The sequence below is a fragment of the Bison bison genome, unplaced genomic scaffold, assembly GCF_000754665.1.
Source record: "Bison bison bison isolate TAMUID 2011002044 unplaced genomic scaffold, Bison_UMD1.0 scf7180017864166, whole genome shotgun sequence".
NCBI lineage: Eukaryota > Metazoa > Chordata > Mammalia > Artiodactyla > Bovidae > Bison > Bison bison.
In genome coordinates, this window is record NW_011494738.1 from 1,107,118 (window position 1) to 1,134,067 (window position 26,950).

The 26,950-nt window shown below is 37.8% G+C and overlaps 1 protein-coding gene and 1 non-coding gene across 5 annotated transcripts in view; one reads left to right on the top strand and one right to left on the bottom strand.

Annotated features, from left to right (window-relative positions):
- Nucleotides 1–26,499, top strand: part of CLHC1 (clathrin heavy chain linker domain containing 1) — a 34,935-nt gene extending 8,436 nt beyond the window's left edge. The window contains exons 4-12 of one of the 4 annotated variants that reach the window (XM_010841673.1): nt 747–880; nt 1,250–1,451; nt 1,562–1,674; nt 2,023–2,107; nt 4,292–4,398; nt 9,638–9,812; nt 21,076–21,278; nt 24,645–24,824; nt 26,156–26,498. In XM_010841673.1, coding sequence (XP_010839975.1) covers nt 747–880; nt 1,250–1,451; nt 1,562–1,674; nt 2,023–2,107; nt 4,292–4,398; nt 9,638–9,812; nt 21,076–21,278; nt 24,645–24,824; nt 26,156–26,352 — 1,396 coding nt within the window. In that variant the 3' untranslated portion in view covers nt 26,353–26,498. Of the gene's footprint in view, nt 1–746; nt 881–1,249; nt 1,452–1,561; nt 1,675–2,022; nt 2,108–4,291; nt 4,399–9,637; nt 9,813–21,075; nt 21,279–24,644; nt 24,825–26,155 lie in introns of all 4 variants that reach the window. The other 3 variants (XM_010841672.1, XM_010841674.1, XM_010841675.1) reach the window with 3 other exon arrangements.
- On the bottom strand, nt 9,153–9,225 carry TRNAE-CUC. The gene has a single exon. It is a non-coding gene; the product is annotated as a tRNA-Glu (tRNA).
- Nucleotides 26,500–26,950: the final 451 nt, after the last annotated feature.

The window sequence follows — 26,950 nt, forward strand, 5'->3', positions numbered from 1 at the left end:
ACAGGATCAGTCCTGGGTGTTCATTGGAAGGACTGATGCTGAAGCTAAAACTCCAATACTTTGGCCACCTGATGTGAAGAGTTGACTCATTGGAAAAAACCCTGATGCTGGGAGGGATTGGGGGCAGGAGGAGAAGGGGACGACAGAGGATGAGATGGCTGGATGGCATCACCGACTCGATGGACGCGAGTTTGAGTGAACTCCGGGAGATGGTGATGGACAGGGAGGCCTGGCGTGCTGTGATTCATGGGGTCGCAAAGAGTCGGACACAACTGAGCGACTGAACTGAACTGAATAATATTGGACTTCTGGGTTCCAGAACTATGAAAGAACAGATTTCTGTTGTTTTAACCCACCAAGTTTGTGGTATTTTGTTGTAGCAGCCACAGGAAACTAATAGGATTACTTAACAAAAATGATGTTTAAATTGCAGATGTAGTTTTCAACTAAAGGGAATGGACTTAGTACTTTGTGGCCAGATTATTCTATTTAACATTTACAAATTTCCAGTAAGGTTACAAATCATAGTCAGTATAAGATTTTATTGATGCTTTGAAAGAGAATGGTTTCTCACTTATGAGGTTAGTTAACTTCTTAGCCATTGTTTTGTAAACTTTCACCCACATTCATGATACAAAATGATAATTAGCCAAATTAAAGTAATAATTTAACCTGTTTTACTTTGAGTGATATGATTAAATAATTAGTTGAAAGAAACATATTAAAAAAGCCTTTCTGATTTTCAGGATGGGACTTATTGAAAATAATTCCTCAAAGATTCAATTGCAGATAAATGAAATGAAACAAGTCAGGGCAAAGTATGACACAAAAGAAGAACAATATTGTACTTTCTGCAAAGATCCTTTAAAACCTATTCCAGGTACAGAATTTTGTTTAAAATATTTGTGAGAAATTCCAATTGTTTCCTTAGCATGTGGGATCTTCCCAGACCAGGGATCAAAACCTGTGTCCCCTACATTACCTGGAAGATTCTTAACCATTGGACCAGCAGCGAAGTCCCTTCATTAAGTCTTCAGTGATGATTTGTTTAAAACTTCCAGCCATTTAGAAATGTATGCTAATGTTCAGTAATCTACAAGTTCATACTGCCATCTCTTAATTATTTCTTAACATAGTCAACCATCTGACCTATTTTATTAATACTAAGACTTGCTCTTTGAGCACAAGCATCCCACACTGCTTGTGTGGGACACTGCTTGTCTTGTTTGATTTTTTCCCTTTCCCTTAGGCATGACTCTCCAAGAATCTGTCAATTTAGATGCTCTCACTAAATACTTGAAACATCTTGAAGGTAAATACGCAGAAATGGAAGAACTTATGTCCAAAAAATATGTACCTATTCAGAGGAAGGCAGATTTAGATGAGGAAATGACTGTGGTATTAGAACGGCGAGATTCAACTGAAAATCTGAACAATGAATTACAGTTTAGGTATGAAAGTTGCATCTATGTTTTAAAAGTTTGAAGCTTTTATTTGATTTTAATATTCCACTGTTTGATTTTAGGTTCAGTATGTCATTAACGTTTTTTTATCTTTATAGTCATCAAAAACTGCAGGTTATTTCACAGGCACTTACTTTGTGGGTAAAATCTGATATGAGCAGATCATTTCAAGACTTCGTGGAGAACATTCAGAAAAGTAAAGATTTACACGGTAGATGATCTGTATTTTTTAAGTATCATATATAATGGAAAACATTTTGTTTCCCCTTAGGCTGAGTTTTAAAAATGTGAAAATGTACTTACTTTTGTTAGGGATCTGTTACCCTATGGGCTTCTTCCTTCAGCAGTTGGCAGATAATCTGTAAAGAGTAAACTTGGTTAGCCAGGGAGAGAATACCTGAAAATAAGGAAGCAAGAGATGGGGAGGCCATTCAATTTAGGAAAAGGCTGGTACTATTAGAACTATAGCATTAGATTGTTGGTATTAAACATTTGTGTTTGTTGTTTTTATTGATTGATAACCTTAAATATCATCTGATGATGCTGTTAATATTTACAGATAAACAAGGCATTGTTGAAGAACTACTTGAAGAAGACCCAAGCAAGGCAAAAGAAGCTGAAATTTTGCTGTACTTCATTGAAAGGCAAATATTTTAAAAGCTTTGATCTTCCTTAAGCTATTATAGCATTTATTTAATATTTGCTTAAATGCTTACTCAATATTTAGCATTTTTAGCATCTTTTTGAAATATTAGCATCTTTTTGAGCTGTAGTCTCTAGCTTTTGTATTTTTTAATAGCTACTCTAGTAGACAAATTAGAAAATAAACTAGAATTTTTAGAATATAGATTCTTTATGAAAATAAATACCAGATTGATGGTCTCAGAGATTTTATGGAAGATATAGCTAGACTATAGTGTTAAGTTTTACTTATATTTTTCTTGTATTCCCTAACTATTGACCTGATCTTACAGAATGTTTTTGAGGACATCTCCTTTTATTTGTTTATTTATTTTGGCCTGTGTTAGTTAGGTGTTTGTTGCTGTGCGTGGGCTTTCTCTAGTTGCAGAGAGCTGGGGTTACTCTTCGTTGTGATACACGGGCTTCTCATTCCCACGGCGTCTCTTGTTGTGCAGCAGAGGCTCTAGGGCACTTGGGCTTTGAGCACTGGCACTTCAGCAGTTGTGGTATGTTGGCCTAGGTGGCCCTCGACATGTTTGATCCTCCTAGATCAGGGATCGAATTCATGTCCCCTACGTTGGCAGGTGGATTCTTAACCACTGGACCACCAGGGAAGCCCAGGAACATATTCCTGAATCAGATTATCCAAGCCAGTTTAGTCCTTCTTTTCCTCATTTGTATCCTATGACATATTAGGAAGGCATATTTCTCTCTAACATGTATTAAATTATTATATAGTGTATGCTACTGCTGCTAAGTCGCTTCAGCCGTGTCCGACTCTGTGCGACCCCGTAGATGGCAGCCCACTAGGCTCCTCTGTCCCTGGGATTCTCCAGGCAAGAATACTGGAGTGGGTTGCCATTTCCTTCTCCAGTGCATGAAAGTGAAGAGTGAAAGTGAAGTCGCTCAGTCGTGTCCGATTCTTAGTGACTCCATGGACTTCAGCCTATGAGGCTCCTCCTCCATGGGATTTTCAGGCAAGAGTACTGGAGTAGGGTGCCATTGTCTTCTCCGATATAGTGTATAGTAAAGGCTTAAAGAGCTCTGACTTAATTCTTTTTTTAAAATTTTTAAATTAGAGGATAATTGCTTTACAATGTTGGGTTGGTTTCTGCCATAAAACAGCGTGAATCAGCCATAAATATCTGTTTGTCCCCTCCCTCTTGAACCTCCCCCATAAGACTTTATTCTTTATTTATTTATTATTTATGTATTCTTTATTCTTTAAGAGGTTGATTCATAGGCTATGAGGCCAATCTGTAATGAACATATGTAATATTACTAGTCTTCTATGTTAAACAGTTTTCTCTTGTTGATTTGCTTGTTGATATGATATAAAGAAGGGGTAAAGATCATTTTGAGGCGCCCCAAAGCCTGGATTGTTTCCTCATACTCTATGCTTCTCTAAGTCTTCCAGCTTCACATATGAGAGAAAAACCCTGAGGATAAAAGTTTTATGTATTTTGCTTAATATTATTTCAGTGTTTTTCCTCCTCTGAGCTTCCACATTCATTTGCAACACTCTTTAAATCCTCTTTGGCATAGTTGTATTAATAGTGAGGTAAGAGTTGAGCTGGAGACATTTTGCCCTAGGAAGAGGAGTAGAAGCTTAAGTTATCTGAACTATTATCTTTTCTTCTCTCATTTAGTCTCACATTCAGTTGGGAGTCTGGTTACTGGTGGAACAACTTATGCTTCTGAATACCAAGGACTCCTCTTGATTTTCAGCTTTGGCAGCATATGAGTTCAATTAATATTTACCCTACATTGAGTCTCTAAGCAGATTGCCCTTCTTTCCCTGGTTCTCTTTTTCTTCTGGAGATGATATGAGAGGAAAAAAAAATCTGAGCTCACTATAAATTCAGTGAAGTTCTTTCCATTTCCTATGGATTATTCTAAGTACTGAAGAATAAGGTACATAATCAGGTTCAAGTCACCTAGCAGGTGAGAATCTTCTGAAGCTACAAAAAATAAAATTAGGGAAGGGAGTGAAAGAATATTTTAGAGAGTGAATGGATCTAGTTATAGTTTATTAGAGGTGTTTTTTGTATTACTATACTACTATGTTTAATATGTATTAGACATTTCTAATCAGTTTTCTTTACTTTTTTTGTATACTATTGTATAATGAAATGCAATGACTGTAGGTTCAATGAATTAATCTCACTTGGGGAATATGAAAAGGCAGTTTATTTTGCAGTGAATGGTCCTAGAAGAATTCTTCAAAACATTGGGACAGTGAACAAATTTAAGGGTAAGCATTTCTCTCTGAATCTTACATGTATATGCTAATTATACCTTTTTCCCCCCAATAGAATGGGATGAATATTGAACTGGAAAATAAGATGCAGGCTCCAGCCCTATATCTATCATTTACTCAGTTTCCTTACCTATAAGATTAAGGAGTTTGATTAGGCTTTCCCAATTAAGTTATGAAATATTTCAAGTGTACAGAAAAGTATGAATAACGGCAAAGATTGAGGGCAAGAGGAGAAGGGGGCAACAGAGGATGAGACGGTTGGATGGCATCACCGACTCAATGGACATGAGTTTGAGCAAACTCTGGGGAATAGTGAAGGACAGGGAAGCCTGGCGTGCTGCAGTTCATGGGGTCACAAAGAAGCAGAAACAGCTTAGCGACTGAACAATAACAATTCACTGCCAAGCTTAAAAATGTGAATATTTTGTCAGGTTTGCTCCACTTCCTTTAAAAGCAGCTTTGTTGCAGTGAGTCAACATACATACAATAAACTGTACACTGTTAAAGTATAGAGTTTGTTAGGTTTTGACATATGTATCCTCCAAAAGTTCTCTCTTTGTCCTCAGTGATCCCTCTCTAAATCAAATCCCTTAACGATTATACAGTGGAAGTGACAAATAGATTCAAGGGATTAGATCTGATAGAGTGCCTGAAGAGCTATGGATGGAGGTTTATGACATTGTACAGGAGGCAGTGATCAAGACCATCCCCAAGAAAAAGAAGTGCACAGAGGCAAAATGGTTGTCTGAGGCCTCACAAATAGCTGAGAAAAGAAGAGAAGCTAAAGGCAAAGGAGAAAAGGAAAGATACATCTATTTGAATGCAGAGTTCCAAAGAATAGCAAGGAGAGATAAGAAAACCTTTCTCAGTGATCAGTGCAAAGAAATACAGGAAAACAATAGAATGGGAAAGACTAGAGATCTCTTCAAGAAAATTAGAGATACCAAGGGAACATTTCATGTAAAGATGGGCACAATAAAGGACAGAAATGTTATGTACCTAACAGAAGCAGAAGATATTAAGAAGTGGTGGCAAGAATACACAGAAGAACTATACAAAAGAGATCTTCATGACCCAGATAACCACGATGGTGTGATCACTCACCTAGAGCCAGACATCCTGAAATGTGAAGTCAAGTGGGCCTTAGAAAGCATCACTATGAACAAAGCTAGTGGAGGTGATGGAATCCTAATTGAGCTATTTCAAATCCTGAAAGATGATGCTGTGAAAGTGCTGCACTCAATATGCCAGCAAATTTGGAAAACTCAACAGTGGCCACAGAACTGGAAAAGGTCAATTTTCATTCCAGTCTCTAAGAAAGGCAATGCCAAAGAATGTTCAAACTACCACACAATTGCACTCATCTCACACGCTAGCAAATTAATGCTCAAAATTCTCTAAGCCAGGCTTCAACAGTACGTGAACTGTGAACTTCCACATATTCAAGCTGGTTTTAGAAAAGGCAGAGAAACCAGAGATCAAATTCCCAACATCCATTGGATCATCGAAAAAGCAAGAGAGTCCGAGAAAAACACCTACTTCTGCTTTATTAAACGCCAAAACCTTTGACTTTGTGGATCACAACAAACTGTGGAAAATTCTGAAGGAGATGGGAATACCAAACCACCTGACCTGCCTCATAAGAAATCTGTATGTAGGTCAAGAAGCAACAATTAGAACTGGACATGGAACAACAGACTGGTTCCAAATTGAGAAAGGGGTAGGTCAAGGCAGTATATTGTCACCATGCTTATTTAACTTATATGCAGAGTACATCGTGGGAAATGCCGGGCTGGATGAAGCACAAGCTGCAAACAAGATTGCTACGAGAAATATCAATAACCTCAGATATGCAGATGACACCACCCTTATGGCAGAAAGTGAAGAAGAACTAAAGAGCCTCTTGATGAAAGAGGAGAGTGAAAAATCTGGCTTAATACTCCGCATTCAAAAAATTAAGATCATGGCATCCGGTCCCATCACTTCATGGCAAATAGATGGGGAAACAATGGAAACAGTGAGAAACTTTATTTGGGGGGGCTCCAAAATCACTGCAGATGGTGACTGCAGCCATGAAATTAAAAGACGCTTGCTCCTTGGAAGAAAAGCTATGACCAACCTAGACAGCATATTAAAAAGCAGAGACATTACTTTGCCAACAAAGGTCCATCTAGTCAAAGCTTTGGTTTTTCGAGTGGTCATGTGTGGATGTGAGAGTTGGACCATACAGAAAGCTAAGCATCAAAGAAATGAACTGTAGTGTTGGAGAAGACTCTTAAGAGTCCCTTGGACTGCAAGGAGATCCAACCAGTCTATCCTAAAGGAAATCAGTCCTGAATATTCATTGAAAGGACTGATGCTGAAGCTGAAACTCCAATACTTTGGCCACCTGTTGCCAAAAACTGACTCATTGGAAAAAACCCTGATGCTGGGAAAGATTGAAGGTGGGAGGAGAAGGGGACGACAGAGAATGAGATGGTTGGATGGCATCACCGACTCAATGGACATGAGTTTCAGCAAGCTCCAGGAGTTGGTGAAGGACAGGGAAGCCTGGCGTTCTGCAGTCCATGGGGTCACAAAGAGTCGGACATGACTGAGTGACTGAACTGAACTGATCCCTCTTTCCCACTACTCCCCTCCCTGCCACTGGTCTCCCTCATATGGCTTCTCTCCAGCCCCCAGGCAACTACTTATCTGCTATCAATCACCAAAGATTAGTTTGCATTTTCTAGAATTTCATATAAATGAATTATAATGTAGGTATCCTTTTGTTTTTTATCTACTAAACCCCAAACAGGAACTGCTTATCTAACTGGAATAACCATTCTTGGTTCAATTCTTTACAACAGACTTCTAATATTCCTAGAAAAAGATGTTCTAATGATCAATTTTAAAATTACTTGTTACACAGTATACCACAAACCATAATCTGAAATCACAGAGCAACAAAAAAATGAAGCCTGAAAAACAAAAAAACAAAACCAAAAAGTATAAGTGTAAAATTCTTTTGTTTGTATTTTGAAGTTTATTTCAGAAACAGTGAGAAAATTAATTTCTGTTGTTTTTTAAAGGCACCCAGTATGTGGTGACTTGTTACAGGAACTCTAGGAAACTAATACAGCGTATGTATGTGCAGTGTGTATGTGTGTATGAGGGGTGCATATAGCTTCCACAGATGCTTCCAGAGATGTTCATCTTGCTCTTCTCACTCCACACTTGGGACCTTTCCTGCCATACTACATAAGTATGCACTTATCTTCGGAGATGGCTAATGTAATAGTATTCATGCACTCTCCAGATTCAACTGAAAATAGAGGCTACTAATTTACTGTTCCCTTGGGCAGGAGAAATTGTCTTGAAATAATTGACAGCCTTTTTAGAATGGTGGTTCACTATTGTTTTTCTTCACTTTTGCCCTATTCTATAAGACAGCCAAATGCACTACAAGAAATTTAGTAGGTATGCTTTTTTGACTGATTTCTTGCACTGAGCGTAATTATTTTGGAATTCATCCATGTTATTGCATCTATCAATAATTTATTTTTCATTGCTGAGTAGTGTTCTATTCTGTGAATAGAAATGCTTTATCAGATATTTTCTACCAATTTGTGGCTTGTCTTTTCATTTTCTTAACAGTGTCTTTCTAAGAGTAGAAGTCATTCATTATGTTGAAATCTAATTTATGATTTTTTTTTTTATGGATTGAGAATTTAGTGTAGTACCTAAGAAATCTATGTCTACTCTGCAGAGATTCTTCTTCTATTTTTTTCCCCTAAGGATTTTATAATTTTAGGTTTACATTTAGGTCTGTGATCCAGTTTGGGTTAATTTTTATATATGATGTGAGGTATGGGTTAAAGTTTTTTTTTCAAAGTTTATTTTTGCTGATAGCTATCTAGTTATTCCAGGATAATTGATTTAAAAAGACTTTCTCCACTCATTTACCTTTGTACCTTTGTGACAATCAACTGATTGTCTATTCTGTTCATTGATCTGTTTATCTTGAAGCTTGTACTACACTGTCTTGATTAATGTAAGCTTATAGTAAGTCTTGAAATTAGATTGTGTTAGTCTTCAAACTCTGTTCTTCTTTATCAAATTTGGTTTGGCTATTTTAGGTCTTTTATATTTCTGTTTAAATTTTTGAAGTCAGCTTGTAAATTTCTTAGGGAAAAAAAAAGGTCTACTAGGAATTGCATTGAATCTGTAGTTCAACATGGGGAGAATAGACAGTGAACAATACTGAATATTATGACCCAGTGAACCCATAAATGTGGTCTATTCCTCCATTTTTGCTTTTAGGGTTTTAAAAAAATTTAGCAGTGTTTTATAGGTTATAGTGTTCTTTTTTTTGTTTTTAACATTGAAATGTTCAATTTTTACTCAGAAATTTTGAGACATCTTGCAAGTAACTAGGAACTCTTTCTTTGAATGTACTCTCAACTTAGTATAAGTTAAAAGTGATAAAAATTTTTAAGTGATATTGGTATAGTCCTGAGTTTCTTTCTCTTCTCCCTTTGTCTTGGTCTACTCAAATTATGGCTTGCAAGTTTCAGTAAAAATCAGTGCTTGCAATTAATGCTTAAATAGTATAATTACCAGTGAAATTGAAAAACAGCCAACTTTTATTCATTTACTAGGTATGTGGATCTTACTCTAAGAAATTCACCAAAACTAGATTGGTGATAACTCACTGAGCGTTTCGTAGAATCACAGAATATTAAGTAAGACATTAAGTGAGATCCTAGTTCCCTGACCAGGGATTGAACCTGGGCCCACAGCAGTGAGAGCACTAAGACCTAACCACTGGACCACCAGGGAATTCCCATCTTTCACCTCCTTCTGGAGGCTCTGAATAGATTTCCATTCCATGCTGCTCTCATAACTTTTAAGTCAGCAAACTTTGGCATTCCTTGACTTGTAGACTCATCTCTCTAATCTCTGCCTTGGTTTTCACATAGCATATGCTATTTAGTCATTGTTGTTGTTCAGTTGCTAAGTCATATCCAACTCTTTGCAACCCCATGGACTGCAGCACACCCGACTTCCCTGTCCATTATCCAAAATATAAAGTTTAATCCACAAGCATTAGTTAAAAATTACAAATGTTAATATATAACTTTAGATTAAAATTTTTAGAAAATGATATGAGATGAAAATAAGAATGTGAAGTAAGAAAAAGTAAATTATTACTTAAAAGTATTTGACTCAAAACCTTTTCTTCTCTTTGTAGCTGTTGGAAAAATTAGAGGAAAACCTTCCCCATTACTCTTATTTTTTGAGGCTATCTTTAGCATAAGTCATGCTTTTAGACATCCTGTTGATGCAGTGCTAACTCTGGAAGGAATCAAGTGTGGATTGTCTGAAAAACGTTTAGACTTAGTCATCAACTGGGTCACCCAAGAAAGGTAAGCAAAGTTATGCTTTTAACTTAATTTGAAATTTGCTTGATAAACCATTTATCAAGCATAAAAAGTTCTCAAAATTTTAATGGTTTTCTTGTCAGTACATTATTTGAGCATTTATTTCAGATCTCTATTGCAATTTATCCAAAAGAATTTACTAAGCATTCACGGATGAAGTAATAAGGCCTAGTCACAATGAGCTCAGAGGTCAGGAGTTGCCTCAAGGCAATTGACAAGATGATTTGTGACCAGTTATTGGTACATGGAAGTTGATCAATAAGGATAGAAGAGGGTTGATCAGTATCATGCTGCTCAAAGGGATAACTTTATGTCAGACAGGCTATGGATACATGTAAAGGATAAGCCCAGGAGAAAACATAAAAGCAGGAGGGATGTGAACCAAGCTAACATTTAAAAGAACATACAAACCAGCAAGCACAGGCAGGAGGTGGCTTCTTGGAGTTGAGTCTTGGCACAAATTGGCAGACTTGTACCAGGGTTGCCTTGGATTGGGTTCCCTGGAACCTAGGCCTAAGACAGGAATTTGGGTGTTCATGAAGGATGGCTTCTCAAGAAAAATCCGTAAGGGACTGAGTAAAGCAGAATAGGGAAATGAAAAGAGTCAAGCAAGGATGTGACCTCAGGCAAGTATTGACCTTATTTACAGAGGGACGCCTCTGAAGCATAAAGCACATCACAGAGCTGTTCCCACTTGACGGAAGGGGCCAGGCTTCCGTGCTTCTCCATCAGTTAGTCAAGGGCTGTGGGCTGCCTGGATAGGGTAGGAATACATAACTTTCTGGGCATGGTGGCTCCCACTAGCCCTGGGTAATCCCTTATGGAAGGCAAGTGAAAGGTTGTTGTTGAATCACACGAATACACCGGGATTCTTGGCCCCCGGAGGAGAAGAATTCAATCCGGGGCCAGAGATGAGGCTTGATCGCTCGGAGCTTTTGTGTAATACAGTTTTATTAAAGTATAAAGGAGATAGAGAAAGCTTCTGACATAGGCATCAGAAGGGGGCAGAAAGAGTACCCGCTTGCTAGTGTTAACAATTAGGTTATATAATCCAAAGAATGTCTGGAGGTTGTAAAGACCTCCTCCGACCTACTCCCATAATTTACATTTTAAGATAACACTGTCCTCAGGCAAGATACATCCTTGTAAAGACCAGGTATACTCCCATAATTAACATTTTAAAATAACAGAAGGTTGAATCCAAAGACTGTCCTTAGGCAGGATACATTATTGGTATATAATCCTAAGGAATGTGGAGAAAGAAAAAAAGTTTGTCCTTTCTTCCTCCTTGAGAATTCCAGACCCCTCTCTCCTTGGGGATGCCTAGACTCCCTATCAACCTGCCTAGGAACTGACTCTCTCACAAGCACCTGTGAGCCACTGAGAGCCAATACCTAGAGCAGCTGGGGAAGGGTATGCTGACTCAGTAAGGAGGATTTGGGCAGGACACCAAAACAGCATCTGCCTTAGTCAGCCATTTGCATAATACAGATCTCTTTGCTTTTCACATTAAGTTCACTCCATCCAGGCACAGCTCCTCTAGGATTCTGTGGTCATAATTCTTGGGGAAACTTATAAGAGGAGGGTGAGCAGGATGAATTATAGCCCTTGTTACTAAGTCTTAGAACTGTAATTTGCTTTTTTACAGCTTTATTGAGATATAGTTTATATATAATAACCTATATTTATTTAAAGTGTACAATTTGATGTGTTGTTTAAAAACAGCATTATGGAGATATAATTGATACGCAGTAGGCTGCACATATTTAAGGTGTGTAATTTGACAAGTATTGACATATAGTTGCTCAGTCGTGTCTGACTTTGTGATCTCATGGACTGTAGCCTGCCAGGCTCCTCTGTCCATGGGATTTCCCAGGCAAGAATACTAGAGTGAGTTGCCATTTTCTTCTCTAGGGGATCTTCCCAACATAGGGATCAAACCTGAGTCTCCTGCATTGCAGGCAGATTCTTTACTGCTGAGCCACCAGAGAAACCCTGTTTTGTCATATGCATGCATCCTTGAAATAATCAGCACAATCAAGATGCTAAATACATCCATGACTCTCAAATGTTTCCTTATGTCCCTTTGTAATGCCTCTTCTTTCCTTCTACCACCTCATTCTACCTCCTCCCCATCTCTAGATAACCACTGATCTACTTTATATTATCCTAGTTTCATTTTCATTTCCTAAAATTTTATATATATATATATATATAAAATTGGAATCACACATTGTATATTCTTTTTTTTCCTTGGTCTGGCTGCTTTCACTTATAATTACTTTGAGATTCATCCATATTAATTGATACTGATTATTTTTCTTCTCTATCACCCATTTCAGAGTCTTCTTACTTATATTTCTTTTGATATTGATGGCTTGTCTGGTAGAATGACTGTGGTTACCATGCCTTTATCAAACCATGGGTTTGTTTTTTTTTTTAATTATTTTATGTTGGAGTATAACTGATTAACAATGTTGTGTTAGTTTCAGGTGTACAGCAAAGTGATTCAGCTATACATATACATGAATCTGTTCTTTTTCAAATTGTTTTCTCGTTTAGAAACCATGGTTCTTGATTTACCCACTAACTGATTTCATTTGGCATGGGACTACCCAGAGATATAATAGTAGATCATCTGTCACTTGTAACAGACAACATTTGTATAACAAATGAATAACATTTGAAAAACAGCTATTGGGTTGTGCTAAAGATGGAGTATTTATCCATGGAGTATCAAAGACTGTTTAACTAGAAATGCTTATCATGAATCTGTATTCTGACAGACTCACCAAGTCATAAGTTCAGATTGGCTCAGAAGAGTCCATCCAAAATCAAGCATGACCAAGATAGTGCTCAGTCAGGCCCAGAGCACACAAGTAAGCTTCATGAATAAGTGGCCCAGACCCCATGTCAATTCCTACCGTCTTATGGGTACTGATACTACTTACACAGCTTGTAACTAAGGGCTCATGCAAGGGTGAGGTTACCTAAGATAAGTATAAAGGAGAAGGAAAAAAACCCAAACTTTGTTCCTGGAAGGTTAAGATGGTGTCTGGGTGATGCCCCAGGTAAATAGTAAGGAGAGAACACAGCACCACCCATCAGGAAAATTGGATTAAAGATATACTGAGCACAGCCCCACCCATCAGAACAAGACCCAGTATCCCCCTCAGTCAGTCTGTCCCATCAGGAAGCTTTCTAAGCCTCTTATCCTTCTCCATCAGAGGGCAGACAGAATGAAAACCACAATCACTGAAAACCAATCTAATCATATGGACCACAGCCTTGTCTAACTCAGTGAAACTATGAGCCATGCCATGTAGGGCCACCCAATATGGACATGTCATGGTGGAGAGTTCTGACCGCAAAATGTGGTCCACTGGAGAAGGGAATGGCAAACCACTTCAGTATTCTTGCCTTGAGAACCCCATGAACAGTATGAAAAGGCAAAAAGATAGGACACTGAAAGATGAACTCCCTAGGTCGGTAGGTGCCTAGTATGCTACTAGAGATCAATGGAGAAATGACTCCAGAAAGAATGAAGAGATGGAGTCAAAGCAAAAACAACACCCAGTTGTGGATGTGACTGGTGATGGAAGCAAGGTCTGATGCTGTAAAGAGCAATATTGCATAGGAACCTGGAATGTTAGGTCCACGAATCAAGGAAAATTAGAAGTGGTCAAACAGGAGATGGCAAGAGTAAATGTCAATGTTTTAGGAATCAGCAAACTAAAATGGACTGGAATGGGTGAATTTAACTCAGATGACCATTATATCTACTACTGTGGGCAAGAATCCCTTAGAAGAACTGGAGTAGCCATCATAGTCAACAGAAGAGTCTGAAATGCAGTACTTGGATGCAATCTCAAAAAAGGCAGAATGATCTCTGTTCATTTCCAAGGCAAACCATTCATTATCACGGTACTCCAAGTCTATGCCCCAACCAGTAATGCTGAACAAAACTGAAGTTGAACGGGTCTATGAAGACCTACAAGACCTTCTAGAACTAACACCCAAAAAGATGTCCTTTTCATTATAGGGGACTGGACTGCGAAAGAAGGAAGTCAAGAAAAACTTGGAGTAACAGGCAAATTTGGCCTTGGAGTACAGAATGAAGCAGGGAAAAGGCTAATAGAGTTCTGCCAAGAGAATGCACTGGTCATAGCAAATCTCTTCCAACAACACAAGAGAAGACTCTACACATGGACATCACCAGATGGTCAGCACCAAAATCAAATTGATTATATTCTTTGCACCTAATATGGAGAAGCCCTATACAGGAAGCAAAAACAAGACCAGAGGCCGACTGTCTCAGATCAAGAATTCCTTATGCCAAATTCAGAGTTAAATTGAAGAAAGTAGGGAAAAACCACTAGACCATTCAGGTATGACCTAAATCAAATTCCTAATGATCATACAGTGGAAGTGAGAAATAGATTTAAGGGACTAGATCTGATAGACAGTGTGCCTGATGAACTATGGACGGAGGTTCGTGACATTGTACAGGAGACAGGGAGCAAGACTATCCCCAAGAAAAAGAAATGCAAAAATGCAAAATGGCTGTCTGAGGAGGCCTTACAAATGGCTGTGAAAAGAAGAGAAGTGAAAAGCAAAGGAGAAAAGGAAAGATATACCCATTTGAATGCAGAGTTCCAGAGAATAGCAAGGAGAGATTAGAAAGCCTTCCTCAGGGATCTGTACAAAGAAATAGAGGAAAACATAGAATGGGAAAGACTAGAGATCTCTTTAAAAAATTAGAGAAACCAAGGGAACATTTCATGCAAAGATGGGCTCAATAAAGGACAGAAATGTTATGGACCTAACAGAAGCATAAGATATTAAGAAGAGGTGGCAAGAATACATAGAAGAACTGTACAAAAAAGATCTTCACGACCCAGATAATCATGGTGGTGTGATCACTCACACTTACCTAGAGCCAGACATCCTGGAATGTGAAGTCAAGTGGGCCTTAGGAAGCATCACTACGAACAAAGCTAGTGGAAGTGATGGAATCCTAGTTGAGCTATTTCAAATACTAAAAGATGATGCTGTGAAAGTGCTGCACTCAATATGCCAGCAAATTTGGAAAATTCAGCAGTGGCCACAGGACAGGAAAAGGTCAGTTTTCATTCCAATCCCAAAGAAAGGCAATGCCAAAGAATGTTCAAACTGCCCCACAATTGCACTCATCTCACACACTAGCAAATTAATGCTCAAAATTCTTCAAGCCAGGCTTCAACAGTACATGAACCGTGAACTTCCAGATGTTCAACCTGGTTGTAGAAAAGGCAGAGGAACCAGAAATCAAATTCCCAACATCTGTTGGATCATCGAAAAAGCAAGAGAGTTCTAGAAAAACATCTATTTCTGCTTTATTGACTATGCCAAAGCCTTTGACTGTGTGGATCGCAATAAACTGTGGAAAATTCTGAAAGAGATGGGAATACCAGACCACCTGACCTGCCTCTTGAGAAATCTGTATGCAGGTCAGGAAGCAACAGTTAGAACTGGACATGAAACAACAGACTGGTTCCAAATAGGAAAAGGAGTACGTCAAGGCTGTATATTGTCACCCTGCCTATTTAACTTAATGATGCAGAGTACATCATGAGAAATGCTGGGCTGAATGAAGCACAAGCTGGAATCAAGATTGCTGGAAGAAATATCAATCACCTCAGATATGCAGATGACACCACCCTTAAGGCAGAAAGTGAAGAGAAACTAAAGAGCTTCTTGATGAAAGTGAAAGAGGAGAGTGAAAAAGTTGGCTTAAAACTCAACATTCAGAAAACAAAGATCATGGCATCTGGTCCCATTTCTTCATGGCAAATGGATGGAGAAACAATGGAAACAGTGGCAGACTTTATTTTTCTGGGCTCCAAAATCACTGCAGATGGTGACTTCAGCCATGAAATTAAAAGACGCTTACTCCTTGGAAGGAAAGTTATGACCAACCTAGACAGCCTATTAAAAAGCAGAGACATTACTTTGCCAACAAAGGTCTGCCTAGTCAAAGCTATGTTTTTTCCAGTAGTCATGTATGGATGTGAGAGTTGGACTATAAAGAAAGCTGAGCGTCAAAGAATTGATGCTTTTGAACTGTGGTGTTGAAGAAGACTCTTGAGAGTCCCTTGGACTGCAGGGAGATCCAACCAGTCCATCCTAAAGGAAATCAGTCCTGAATGTTCATTGGAAGGAATGATGTTGAAGCTGAAACTCCAATACTTTGGCCACCTGATGTGAAGAGCTGACTCATTTGAAAAGACCCTGATGCTGGGAAAGATTGAAGGTGGGAGGAGAAGGGGATGACAGAGGATGAGACGGTTGGATGGCATCACCGACTCAATGGACACGAGTTTGAGTAACCTCCAGGAAATGGTGATGGACAGGGAAGCCTGGCATGCTGTGATTCATGGGGTCGCAGAGTCGGACATGACTGAGCAACTGAACTGAACTGAAGTGATGCCAACTTATCTCTTCATCTTTTAGCATGAAGGGTACTCTTTAAACTAATGATCATTATATGGTGCTGTATTCTCAATAGATCTGAGAAATAAAGAGTGGCCCTGATCAACTATCACTCCCAGGAGCCTGCTTGGAGAGTGTGTTAGCCAGTGTTCTCCAGGGAAACAGAAAGAATAAAATAAGAAATGGACTCATGATTGTATAGGCTGAGAAGTCCCCACATCTGCAGTTGGCAATCTGGAGACTCAAGATCATCAGTGGTTTAAGTTCCAGTCTAAAAACTGGCAGCCTTGAGACCCAAAGGCAGGAGAAGACTGGTTTCCCAGCTAAGTAGTCAGGCAGGAAGAGTTCCCTTTTACCTAAGTCGATGTCATCCTTTTTGTACAATTCAGACCTTCAACTGAATGGTTGAGGGCCACCCACATTCAGGAGAGCAATCTGCTTTACTCAGACTGCCATTTAAAGTGTTACGCTCTTTAAATACATTCTCACAGACATACCCCAAATAATATTTGACCCAATACCTGGGCCCTCTGTGTCCCAGTCAACTTGACCATTGAGCATAAATTTCTTTATTCTAAATAGGACAATTTAATTTAACTCTAGAGCACTCAACTCAACTCTAGAGCACTTATAAGCTAATCGACATTGTTTGGATTTTCCATGTTTGGGATTTCTTCTATTTAGATACCTTAGTTTCAGTTCAGTTCAGTTCAGTCACTCAGTCGTGTCCAGCTCTTTGCGACCCTATGAATTGCAGCACGCTAGGCCTCCCTGTCCATCACCAACTCCCCGAGTTCACTCAGACTCATGTCCATCGAGTCAGTGATGCCATCCAGCCATCTCATCCTCTGTCGTCCCCTTTTGCTCCTGCCCCCAATCCCTCCCAGCATGAGTCTTTCCCAATGAGTCAACTCTTCACATGAGGTGGCCAGAGTACTGGAGTTTCAGCTTTAGCATCATTCCTTCCAAAGAACACCCAGGACTGATCTACCTTAGTTTAGACACTATAAAAATCATTACAACTTCACTCCATACCATATTGGCAACAATTGATTTTAAAATATTAGATTTTAGTCTTCTGGCAGTATTTTCATTTTTTCTTAAGCTTTTATGGAACTGTGTGGTAAAACTATGCACTAAAATTAGAAGACTGTGGATAACTATGGATTATACCTATTCATACATTTCAAGTCTCCATTAGGAACTCATAGAAACAAAAATCTTACCTTTTCCCCAAAAAATGATTGGATGAACTACTACTGAAAATATGCTACAAATTAAAAGTAAGGCAAAGCCTTTTAAGAGTATGAACTCAATATACTAGTTTATAGAAAAAGCCTTTAGGTTATTTATAAACCATTATAAATGATGCCCATTCTTATGAAACATGCCATATAGAAAGAAGGATTCCCAATGATTTTTAATGAATTATTAAAAATGTGTGAAGATAAGCTGCATTTTATCTTTATTTAATCTACATTTTTTCTTAATCTCTATTTAGATAGAATACTGTTTTTTATATATTAGAATGTTTCCTTTTTTTTTTTTTTTATGTTAATTATCTAAGGTTACTAATTGGGACTTCTCTGGTTGTCCAGTGGTTAATCCACCTGCCAATATGGGGGACTTGGGTTTGATCCCTGGTCTGGGAAGATTCCACATGGTGTGGGGCAGCTAAGCCTGTGTTCCATGACTACTGAGCCTACACTCTGGAACCCAGGAGCTGCAACTGCTGAGCCCATGCGCTGCAGCTGCTGAAACCTGCATGGCTTAGAGTCCATACTCTGCAGCAAGAAAAGCCACCACAACTGGAGAGTAGCCCCCACTTGCCACAATTAGAGAAAGCCCACGTGCAGCAACCAAGACCCAGTGCAAAAATAGATAAATAATTTAACAAATAAAATTTCTAATTACCTGCATAACATTTCCCTATTTTTTTTGAAGACTAGTAAGGAAGATGCTCAATGCAATTAGTCTTTTTTTTTTGGATCCAGAGATGATAGAAAAGAATACTCAAGGCAAATCACACTTTTTATTCTTAGCCTCTGTCCCCTGATCTCTGACTCTGATGACCTGGCCCTTACCACATAGCTGCCTTTAAAAGTGCTTCAGTTCTTTTCCTGAAGCTCAGCACAGAGCCAGCCCTAGAGCAACCTGGGTTATGGACTAAACTTGGCTCTCTTAGTCATTCCTACCAGGAAAAGTCTAATCACTTGACCCACAAAGCCTAAATTTAAGAAATGGTGCTTTGTTGATATTAATATCTCCAAATTGCAGACGTTGCCCCTAGAAAGGAAAAATACTCTAGAATATTAACTTTACAAACCCAATCCTGTAAGATAACAATAAATGAATATCATGTGTAGATTTGGTGATTACCTTTATTTTGACTTCTGAAAAATTTACAGCACTGGAGTGGGTAGCCTCTCCCTTCTGCAGGGGATCTTCCTGACCCAGGAATCAAACCAGGGCCTCCTGCATTGCAGGTGGATTCTTTGACCAACAAAGTTATCAGGGAAGCCCACAGTCTGGCTTATAATCAAGTATACCTTAGTTTACCTGTGGAGTTAACATATTTTATTTATTAGTCATTTGTATTCCCTAGAGCTAGTCTGGTCTTGGGTCCACTTTCAGAAGTCTTTGAAAGAGCCTTCTTTAGAGTTGGGAGTTGAGGTTGGAAGAGCCAAGAAGGGGCTTCGTGTTCGTTACTCTGTCATGTCTGACTCTTTGCAACCCTCTGGACTGTAGCCTGTCAGGCTTCTCTGTCCATGGGATTTTTCAGGCAAGAATACTGAAGTGGGTTGCCATGATGAGGTAATTAGGGAGAGAAGAGGGGAGGGAGGTTCCCAGGCTCATTTCCCAGCCTGGTTCAGGGTGCCTCTCTTACCCCCAGAGCTAGCATCCATAATTTTCTTCCCCTCCTTTTCCTTCAGGGACAATTCCATTCTTTTGGGGCTTGATCCTCCTTCCCCCTTTGGATAATTTTCTTTTTAATCATACTCTTTGTGTCTCATCATCCTTTTGGAAAGTGACAAGCAAAGACAGAACAGTCTTTTTCTCAACTCTGGCCTTCTCTCAGATGGGACAGCATCGTGAGGGTGACCACTGAAAATAATGAAATAATAGTATTAATAAGAGAAATAAATACTAAAGTACTTATATTTTCATGTTGCTTCAGTAATGTAGTCACTAAAAACAACAGAAATAATGACTTGTTCAACCTCAGGAAACGCTGTGACTGTAGCTACCAAAACCCGTATTTTGGTATTGAAATGTGGAAGTCAGGGAATTGCTTACTACATAATTAATTTGTACTCAGAACCTGCCTTTTGATTTTAGACCCACCTGTCTGCTGTCCCCACCAGCAAACACAGAGGGCTTTACTTAATTTTCAATAAAGAGACGTTTTGTAGGGATTTCAGAATTTCATTTTATTATTATTGGTGTTTTATTACATATATGCCAGAGAAGGCAATGGCAACCCACTCCAGTACTCTTGCCTGGAGAATCCCATGGACGGAGAAGCCTGGTGGGCTGCAGTTCATGGGGTCGCGAAGAGTCGGACACGACTTCAGTTTCACTTTCACTTTTCACTTTCATGCATTGGAGAAGGAAATGGCAACCCACTCCAGTGTTCTTGCCTGGAGAATCCCAGGAACGGGGGAGCCTGGTGGGCTACCCTCTATGGGGTCGCACAGAGTTGGACACGACTGAAGCGACTTAGCAGCAGCAGCAGCATTACATATATGCAGGCACTAATATTATGATTAATATTACATAATTGATATTATATAATATTCTGCAGCTATTAAATAAAAATTTAACTAAAGCACAATTTTAGTATAGCCAGTAATTAGAAGTGGTTTCTTTCAGTTCAGTTCAGTCACTCAGTCATGTCCGACTCTTTGCGACCCCATGAATTGCGGCGTGCCAGGCCTCCCTGTCCATCCAAATCTTTTTTGGCTTATGCTTATAGTTTCTGTCTTCCCTGGTGGCTTAGATGATGAAGAACCTGCCTGCAACTCAGGAGACCCAGGTTCGATCCCTATGTCAAGAAGATCCCCTGGAGAAGGAAATAACAGCCCACTCCAATGTTCTTGCCTGGAGTTACTGTGTAGTACATATGATTTCCTTCAATTGTATCTGAAGATGGTGCACTAAAATTGATGGAAAGTGAAATCTATTTAGTCGAACCATCTCAAAAGAGCTGCTTCTTTAGTCTCCCCTAATAGACACAGTTAAGTTCATTTATGCCCCTCCGCTTTGTTTCTTACAAATCTGCAACAATAAAAAACAAAATACTGCTGTCATACTTTCTGTTTCACTTTTTATAGTGCTTACAAGATGTGATGCTAATTTCAAGCTAAAAACTTTGTCACTGTCTTTAACCAACACTTAATAAGTTCTTACATTCTACAGGGTTTTGGAATCTATATAACAGCTAAGAACATTGAGAGCCTCAGTTAAGAGAGAATTTTTGTTTACCTTGAAAATTTAAACCCCACCAGTCTTTTCAGGAGAGTTTTAACCTTATTTGTAGATTTTTTAAAAAGCTGAGCTCAGTTTCACCAAAATGACTTCCTCCAAAGGAATACATGCTGATTGTTTTTGTTCTTATGAGTAAATCTTAAATATGTTTAATTTCATCAATTGCCTAACATGGGATTTTTACAGACCATAGAAAATCCAGTTCTACTGTGCTGAATTTTCAAATATTTCATCTCATCTATTCATTAAGAACTCACTAACATGTGCCCTATTGATCTGCTTGCTCTAGGCTGACATTTTCTGAGGAGGCTGGGGATGTGATTTTTGATTATGGGGAGCAGGATACTTATAACAAGGCCAAATGTCTGGCTTTAGCTCAGATTATCTACAGTGAATGTGGCTTGCACAAGAAGGCTCTTCTTTGCCTATGTAAACAGGGTCAGATTCATGGGGCCATGGAATACATACAACAATTCAAGGATTTTACTTCTGGTGAGTGAAAAAGCCTATTATTTGTGTATGTTCAGATTCTGGACTTCAATTGTAAGATCACCCATAATATTAGGCAATATTTTGGACTTACATTGTAAAACTTGTTTTATATATACTGGTAAGTAGATTTCTTGAGTAATTTTTAGTGAAAACAGATAAGCTGGAACTGATTGACTTTGATGCCAGACTTTCAAATACATTATGTATTTCCTCAATACATAGACATTTAGTAAACTTTAGGTATTTGGACCATGCTATTTAAGAATTAAAAAAAAACATATATAATTTCTGAACTATAAGCATTAGAATTAGTGAAATAATGTTGATTTTAAAAGTTTAAAACACCTAGGTTGCAGCTAACCAGTGATCTGAGAGAATTGAGGCCCTTAGAGTGACCCAGTTGAATGAGCTGATCTCTTACTATAGTCCAGTTCAGCATTAACCTTAATGTACAGGCAGTCCTGACTAATCCCTATACCCCAGGCTTGTGTCAATCCTGATTTTGCAAGCTATATACTCCAGTTCTAAGAAATCACAAAATGGAACAAAATATAGCACTTTTAGGTCACATTTTTTTCCAGATAAACAATCTTTTATGGTTGTTGAATCTAACCATTTTTGAAGAAAAAATTAACTTTTACTTAGAATCTGGTTTTTAAAGTTATTAGTTTTTTTCATGCATTATGTAATAGCATGCCTGATACAGTTAGTGTAATAATAGCTTAGTCCACCTTTTTACATCCCTGTCTCACTTAAGCCTTATGTTAACTCTATGAACTAGGTTTTGTTATTACCCCTATTTTATCAATGAAAAATAACTATGTGTTCACAGAGAGGCTAAGGCACAGAGAGGTAAGTAATTCTCCTGTATACACACAGCAGCGGATCAGAATCTGGCAAGAATAGTTACAACATAATATTTGTTGAATGAATAATTATTTTAATAGTTAAATTATACAGATTCAGTTTCTGTTTTATTGTTTTTCCTTAAAATTATTTTAGTCAAGGTTTAGACATGGAATGTAAGTTTTCAGTACTCCTGGAATTTTTATTGAATGAAATGTGAAGCTTCTTTTTTTGCTTGCAAAATTTGCCTAACATGAGTACATAGAAATATGATCAACTCATTATCATATTATCCTGTTCTTCTAGTAATGCATTACACTAGAAAATAATTAAATTCACAGTCAGCTGTCCATATTCATGGGTTTCACATCTGTGGATTCAAAGAACTTTAGATTGAAAATATTTGAGGGGAAAAAAATTCTAGAAAGTTCCACAAAGCAGAACTTGTGTTTGCTGTGCACCAGCAATTATTTATGTAACATTTACATTGTATTTACAACTATTTACGTAGTATTTACATTGTGTTAGGTAACCCAGAGATGATTTAAAGTATATGGAACGATGTGTGTAGGTTATATGCAAATACTATGCCATTTTGTGTTAGAGACTTTTTATATGAGACTTGAGTATCCTCAGCTTTTGGTATCTGCAAGGGGTCCTGCAACCAATACCCCATGGACACCAAGGGACAACTGTATATTGTACTAATTTAAGAAATAATAATACTTCTTTGTAAATAGAACCTTGATACTTATCCTCAGAATTTATTTAGCATAGCATCATAAGATAATAATAATCTGAGGAAAATTAAGCTTAGAAGGTAGAAACAATGTTTGAAAGATTACTTTGCTTATTTTACATTTTAGTGACAAATAGCCACAGCTTTCCAAAGTATCATCCTTGGCCTTAGGAGACATTTGTTGCTGTTGTTCAGTCACTCAGTCATGTCTGACTCTTTGTGACCTCATAACTGCAGCACGCCAGGCTTCCCTGTCCATTACCAGCTCCTAGAGCTTGCTCAAACTCATGTCCATTCAATTGGTGATGCTGTCCAGCCATCTTATCCTCTGTCGTCCCCTTCTCCTCCTGCCTTCAATCTTCCCCAGCATCAGGGTCTTGTCTAATGAGTCAGCTCTTTGCATCAGGTGGCCAAAGTATTGGAACTTTGCCTTCAGCATCAGTCCAGGATTGACTGGTTTGATCTTCTTGCAGTCCAAGGAACTCTTAAGAGTCTTCTCCAATACCACAATTCAAAAGCATCAATTCTTCGCCTAACCCTAACCCTTCTTTATGGTCCAGCTCTCACATCCATACATGACTACTGGAAAAACTATAGCTATAACTATATGGACCTTTGTCAGCAAAGTAGTGTCTCTGCTTTTTAATATGTTGTCTAGGTTTGTCGTAACTTTTCTTCCAAGGAGCAAGCGTATTTTAATTTCATGGCTGCAGTCACCATCTGCAGTAATTTTGGAGCCCCAGAAAATAGTCTGTCACTGTTTCCATTGTTTCCCATCTCTTTGCCAAAAAGTGATGGAACCGGATGCCATGATCTTAGTTTTTTGAATGTTGAGTTTTAAGCCAGCTTTTTCCACTCTTCCTCTTTCACCTTCGTCTAGAGTCTCTTTAGTTCTTTTTCACTTTCTGCCGTAAGGGGACATACTCAGTTTGTTAATACTTTCTGGTTTGAGAAGAAAATGGTCTCTCTCAGATTTAGACTGTCAGCTTTCTGTTTACATTTACAAATCAAAGAAAACAAAAGCAGTACTTCTAAAAAAAAGTCTTTTGTTCCAAAAGGAAAACCTGACTCATAGTGCATCTGTTTTTAGAAGGAAAAATTCTTTTTGTCCTGCTCCTCTACCCCCCTCCCACCAATGATTTATAGAATAAAACTGAGATCCAAAAGATTAAGTGACTGATCAAGCTATGATTAAAATTCAGGTTTCTTGATTGTCAACCTGGTCTTTTTTTTAATACCACATTTCTTTTCATGACAATTTTTGGATAAATTTTTGCTTGTACTCTTTGTTTAGGTAGTTTTCCTTTGTTTTTTCTATACTGAGTAGGATTTTTTTTTTTTTTTTTTGGATTGGAGATAGTAGTGTTGAATTCATTGAGAGCTTTGGAAGGATTGGAAAACGAAGAGTTGATTGACAAAGATAAACATTAGCTAGTCCCTCATCATGTTAAGCGGAGAAAGCAATGGCATCCCACTCCAGTACTCTTACCTGGAAAATCCTGTGGATGGAGGAGCCAGGTGGGCTGCAGTCCATGGGGTCATGAAGAGTCCACGGGGACATGACTAAGCGACTTAACTTTCACTTTTCACTTTCATGCATTGGAGAAAGAAATGGCAACCCGCTCCAGTGTTCTTGCCTGGAGAATCCCAGGGATGCGGGAGCCTGATGGGCTGCCGTCTATGGGGTCGCACAGAGTCGGACACGACTGTAGCAACTTAGCAGCAGCAGCAGCAGCATCATATTAGGATGTTGAGATACAGTTTTTCATTTTTGCTTTTAGATGACCTGATGCAGCTAATAAAGTCATGTCCCAACATTGAATTGATTCAGTGTCTCACTAAAGAATGGAATGGGAAACCACCGTATTTATCTTTTGGTCTTGCTGTACTTCACCTGTTCTCTGTAGACATGAAAAAAGTTGGGATTAAGCTACTTCAAGAAATAAGTAAAGGTGGGAAAGGTAAGTGAAGTAAAATTTTGTTGTAGAAGAAATAGTAGTGCGTTATTTAAGGAAAGGTTCGAGATTATTATGTTTGAGTTAACTCTGTCTTCCTCAGAGTTCTTTCTTGGCATGTTAGGAATTTATAAAGATTACCATGTCAATAATACTCTGTTGGCAATAGTGTATATTTGTTGAGAGGAATGAAGAGAGATTCTTTATGAAGCTTGAGGAGAACATCACAATAATTATAACTGCTATGACTACTCTAAAAACTTTATATATTTTAACATGCATATATTTAATAATTTTTATATATACTTTAAATGTTATTTAGACAAACTTTGTTTCTTATTCCCAAACGGCCAAAGTAAAATGGCATTTACCTTGAACCTCACTCTGCTGTGCAATCAAGAATAATTAGATCTCAATTTTTTTCTTTCCTTTCTCTAATATAGAAATTTGAGCAGGTACCTTGATTTTAAATTATTACATGGGGCCAAAGAATGAAGAGTAAATTACATGAAAACATATTTGGGAAGATAATTTAGAAATTATCATTACAGATATCAACTAAAATATTTTATTTGATAGAAAAATAGTAATCATGGTAGGAATAAAATAACAGTGATTACAATATGCTAAATAGAGATCCTCAATTCATTAAGTATCATAAGTAATGAAGGTAATAAATGAATGAGTTCCATAAATAGTCCCAAAGAGGATGACTGTAATTGATTTTAAAAAGTAATTATGAAAACAATTTCTTTTTTAAATAAATAATATCATTAGTTTTCCTTAATAAACTAAATCCTTCTTTTATTTCCTTTAGAAAAACATTTGTTATAGAGGCCTCATCATTAAAATCTCTCTGTCTAGAGGCTGGATGGAGGTTTTGCTAGAGATTTTTTAAATCCTTAGGTTAGCACTATTAGGGCATTTATGAAAGTGAAGGATCATAAAAAGTTGACCATCAGATTTGTTAGCTAGTTCCTAGTGGTACCTTAGAGACTGTGAATGAAGCTGGTCCCACAGTCTTCACTTTCTGAGTTCCCTACATCTCAACCTTCAGCATCTGCTGACCTTACCAAGAAGGAGATGAGTGGAAGAATAGGGAATGTGAGAAATGGTGGAGGATTGAATTGAGGCATAGAAAGGTTAATGAAAAAGAAGGAGAAAGAACTAACACTTGAGTACTTACTATGAGCTCAGCTGGGAACTCCACATGACACTTAAAGGAATTGGATCTAACAGGAATGGAGTTGAAATGATATCTCTTTATTTTTGAAGAATTGCTAAGTATGAATTATCAGATGAATGCCGTACTATAATATTGGATTTTATTTCCTCAGATGCAGTTGAACATCTCCTGATAAATGATCCGTTTTGCTCCCTAGAAAAGTGGCAAGAAGTAGCAAATATATGTTTACAGAATGGCTTTGACCAATTATCTAATGACATCATGTCTGTTCTTCGATCTCAAGCTGGGGTTACAGAAATTTCTGAAGAGGATGATACAGTCAACTTAATGCAGCATGTTTTTTGGTAGTTCTACATCTTAACCAGTTGAGGGAGCCTGTATAACATTTTATGTATATTGGTTGGGCAAACTGATTCTGGTATAACTTATAAATAAATCTGGAGTGTGAAGGTCTTAAAAATAAATCATGCTTCTTTTATTATGATGATGTTTAGATTTGTCCTTGAAATATTTATACATTGGCTTTCTCTTTTTTTTAATATGGTCATTTTGTATATTAAATCTTTTAGAAAAATTTCCTATTTTTTCCTTTAAAAATGTTTTAATTTTTATTTTCTATTGAAGTATAGTTGATTTACATCATTGTGTTAGTTTCAGGTATATAGCAAAGTGATTCACTTATACATCTATATATTCTTTTTCAGATTCTTTTCCCATATAGGTTATTATAGAATATTGAGTATAATTCCCTATGCTAGGGTTCTTATTATCTATTTTATATATAATAGTGGATATATGCTAGTGTCAAACTCCTAATGTATCCCTCTCATATATTGACTGGATAAAAATCCAAGAGCGTAAGTCTGTATAAATCTCAGTTTAAGTATTACTAAAGGCATAAGTTAATATCTAAATATACTCCATTCTGGTGATCTGATTTAACAGC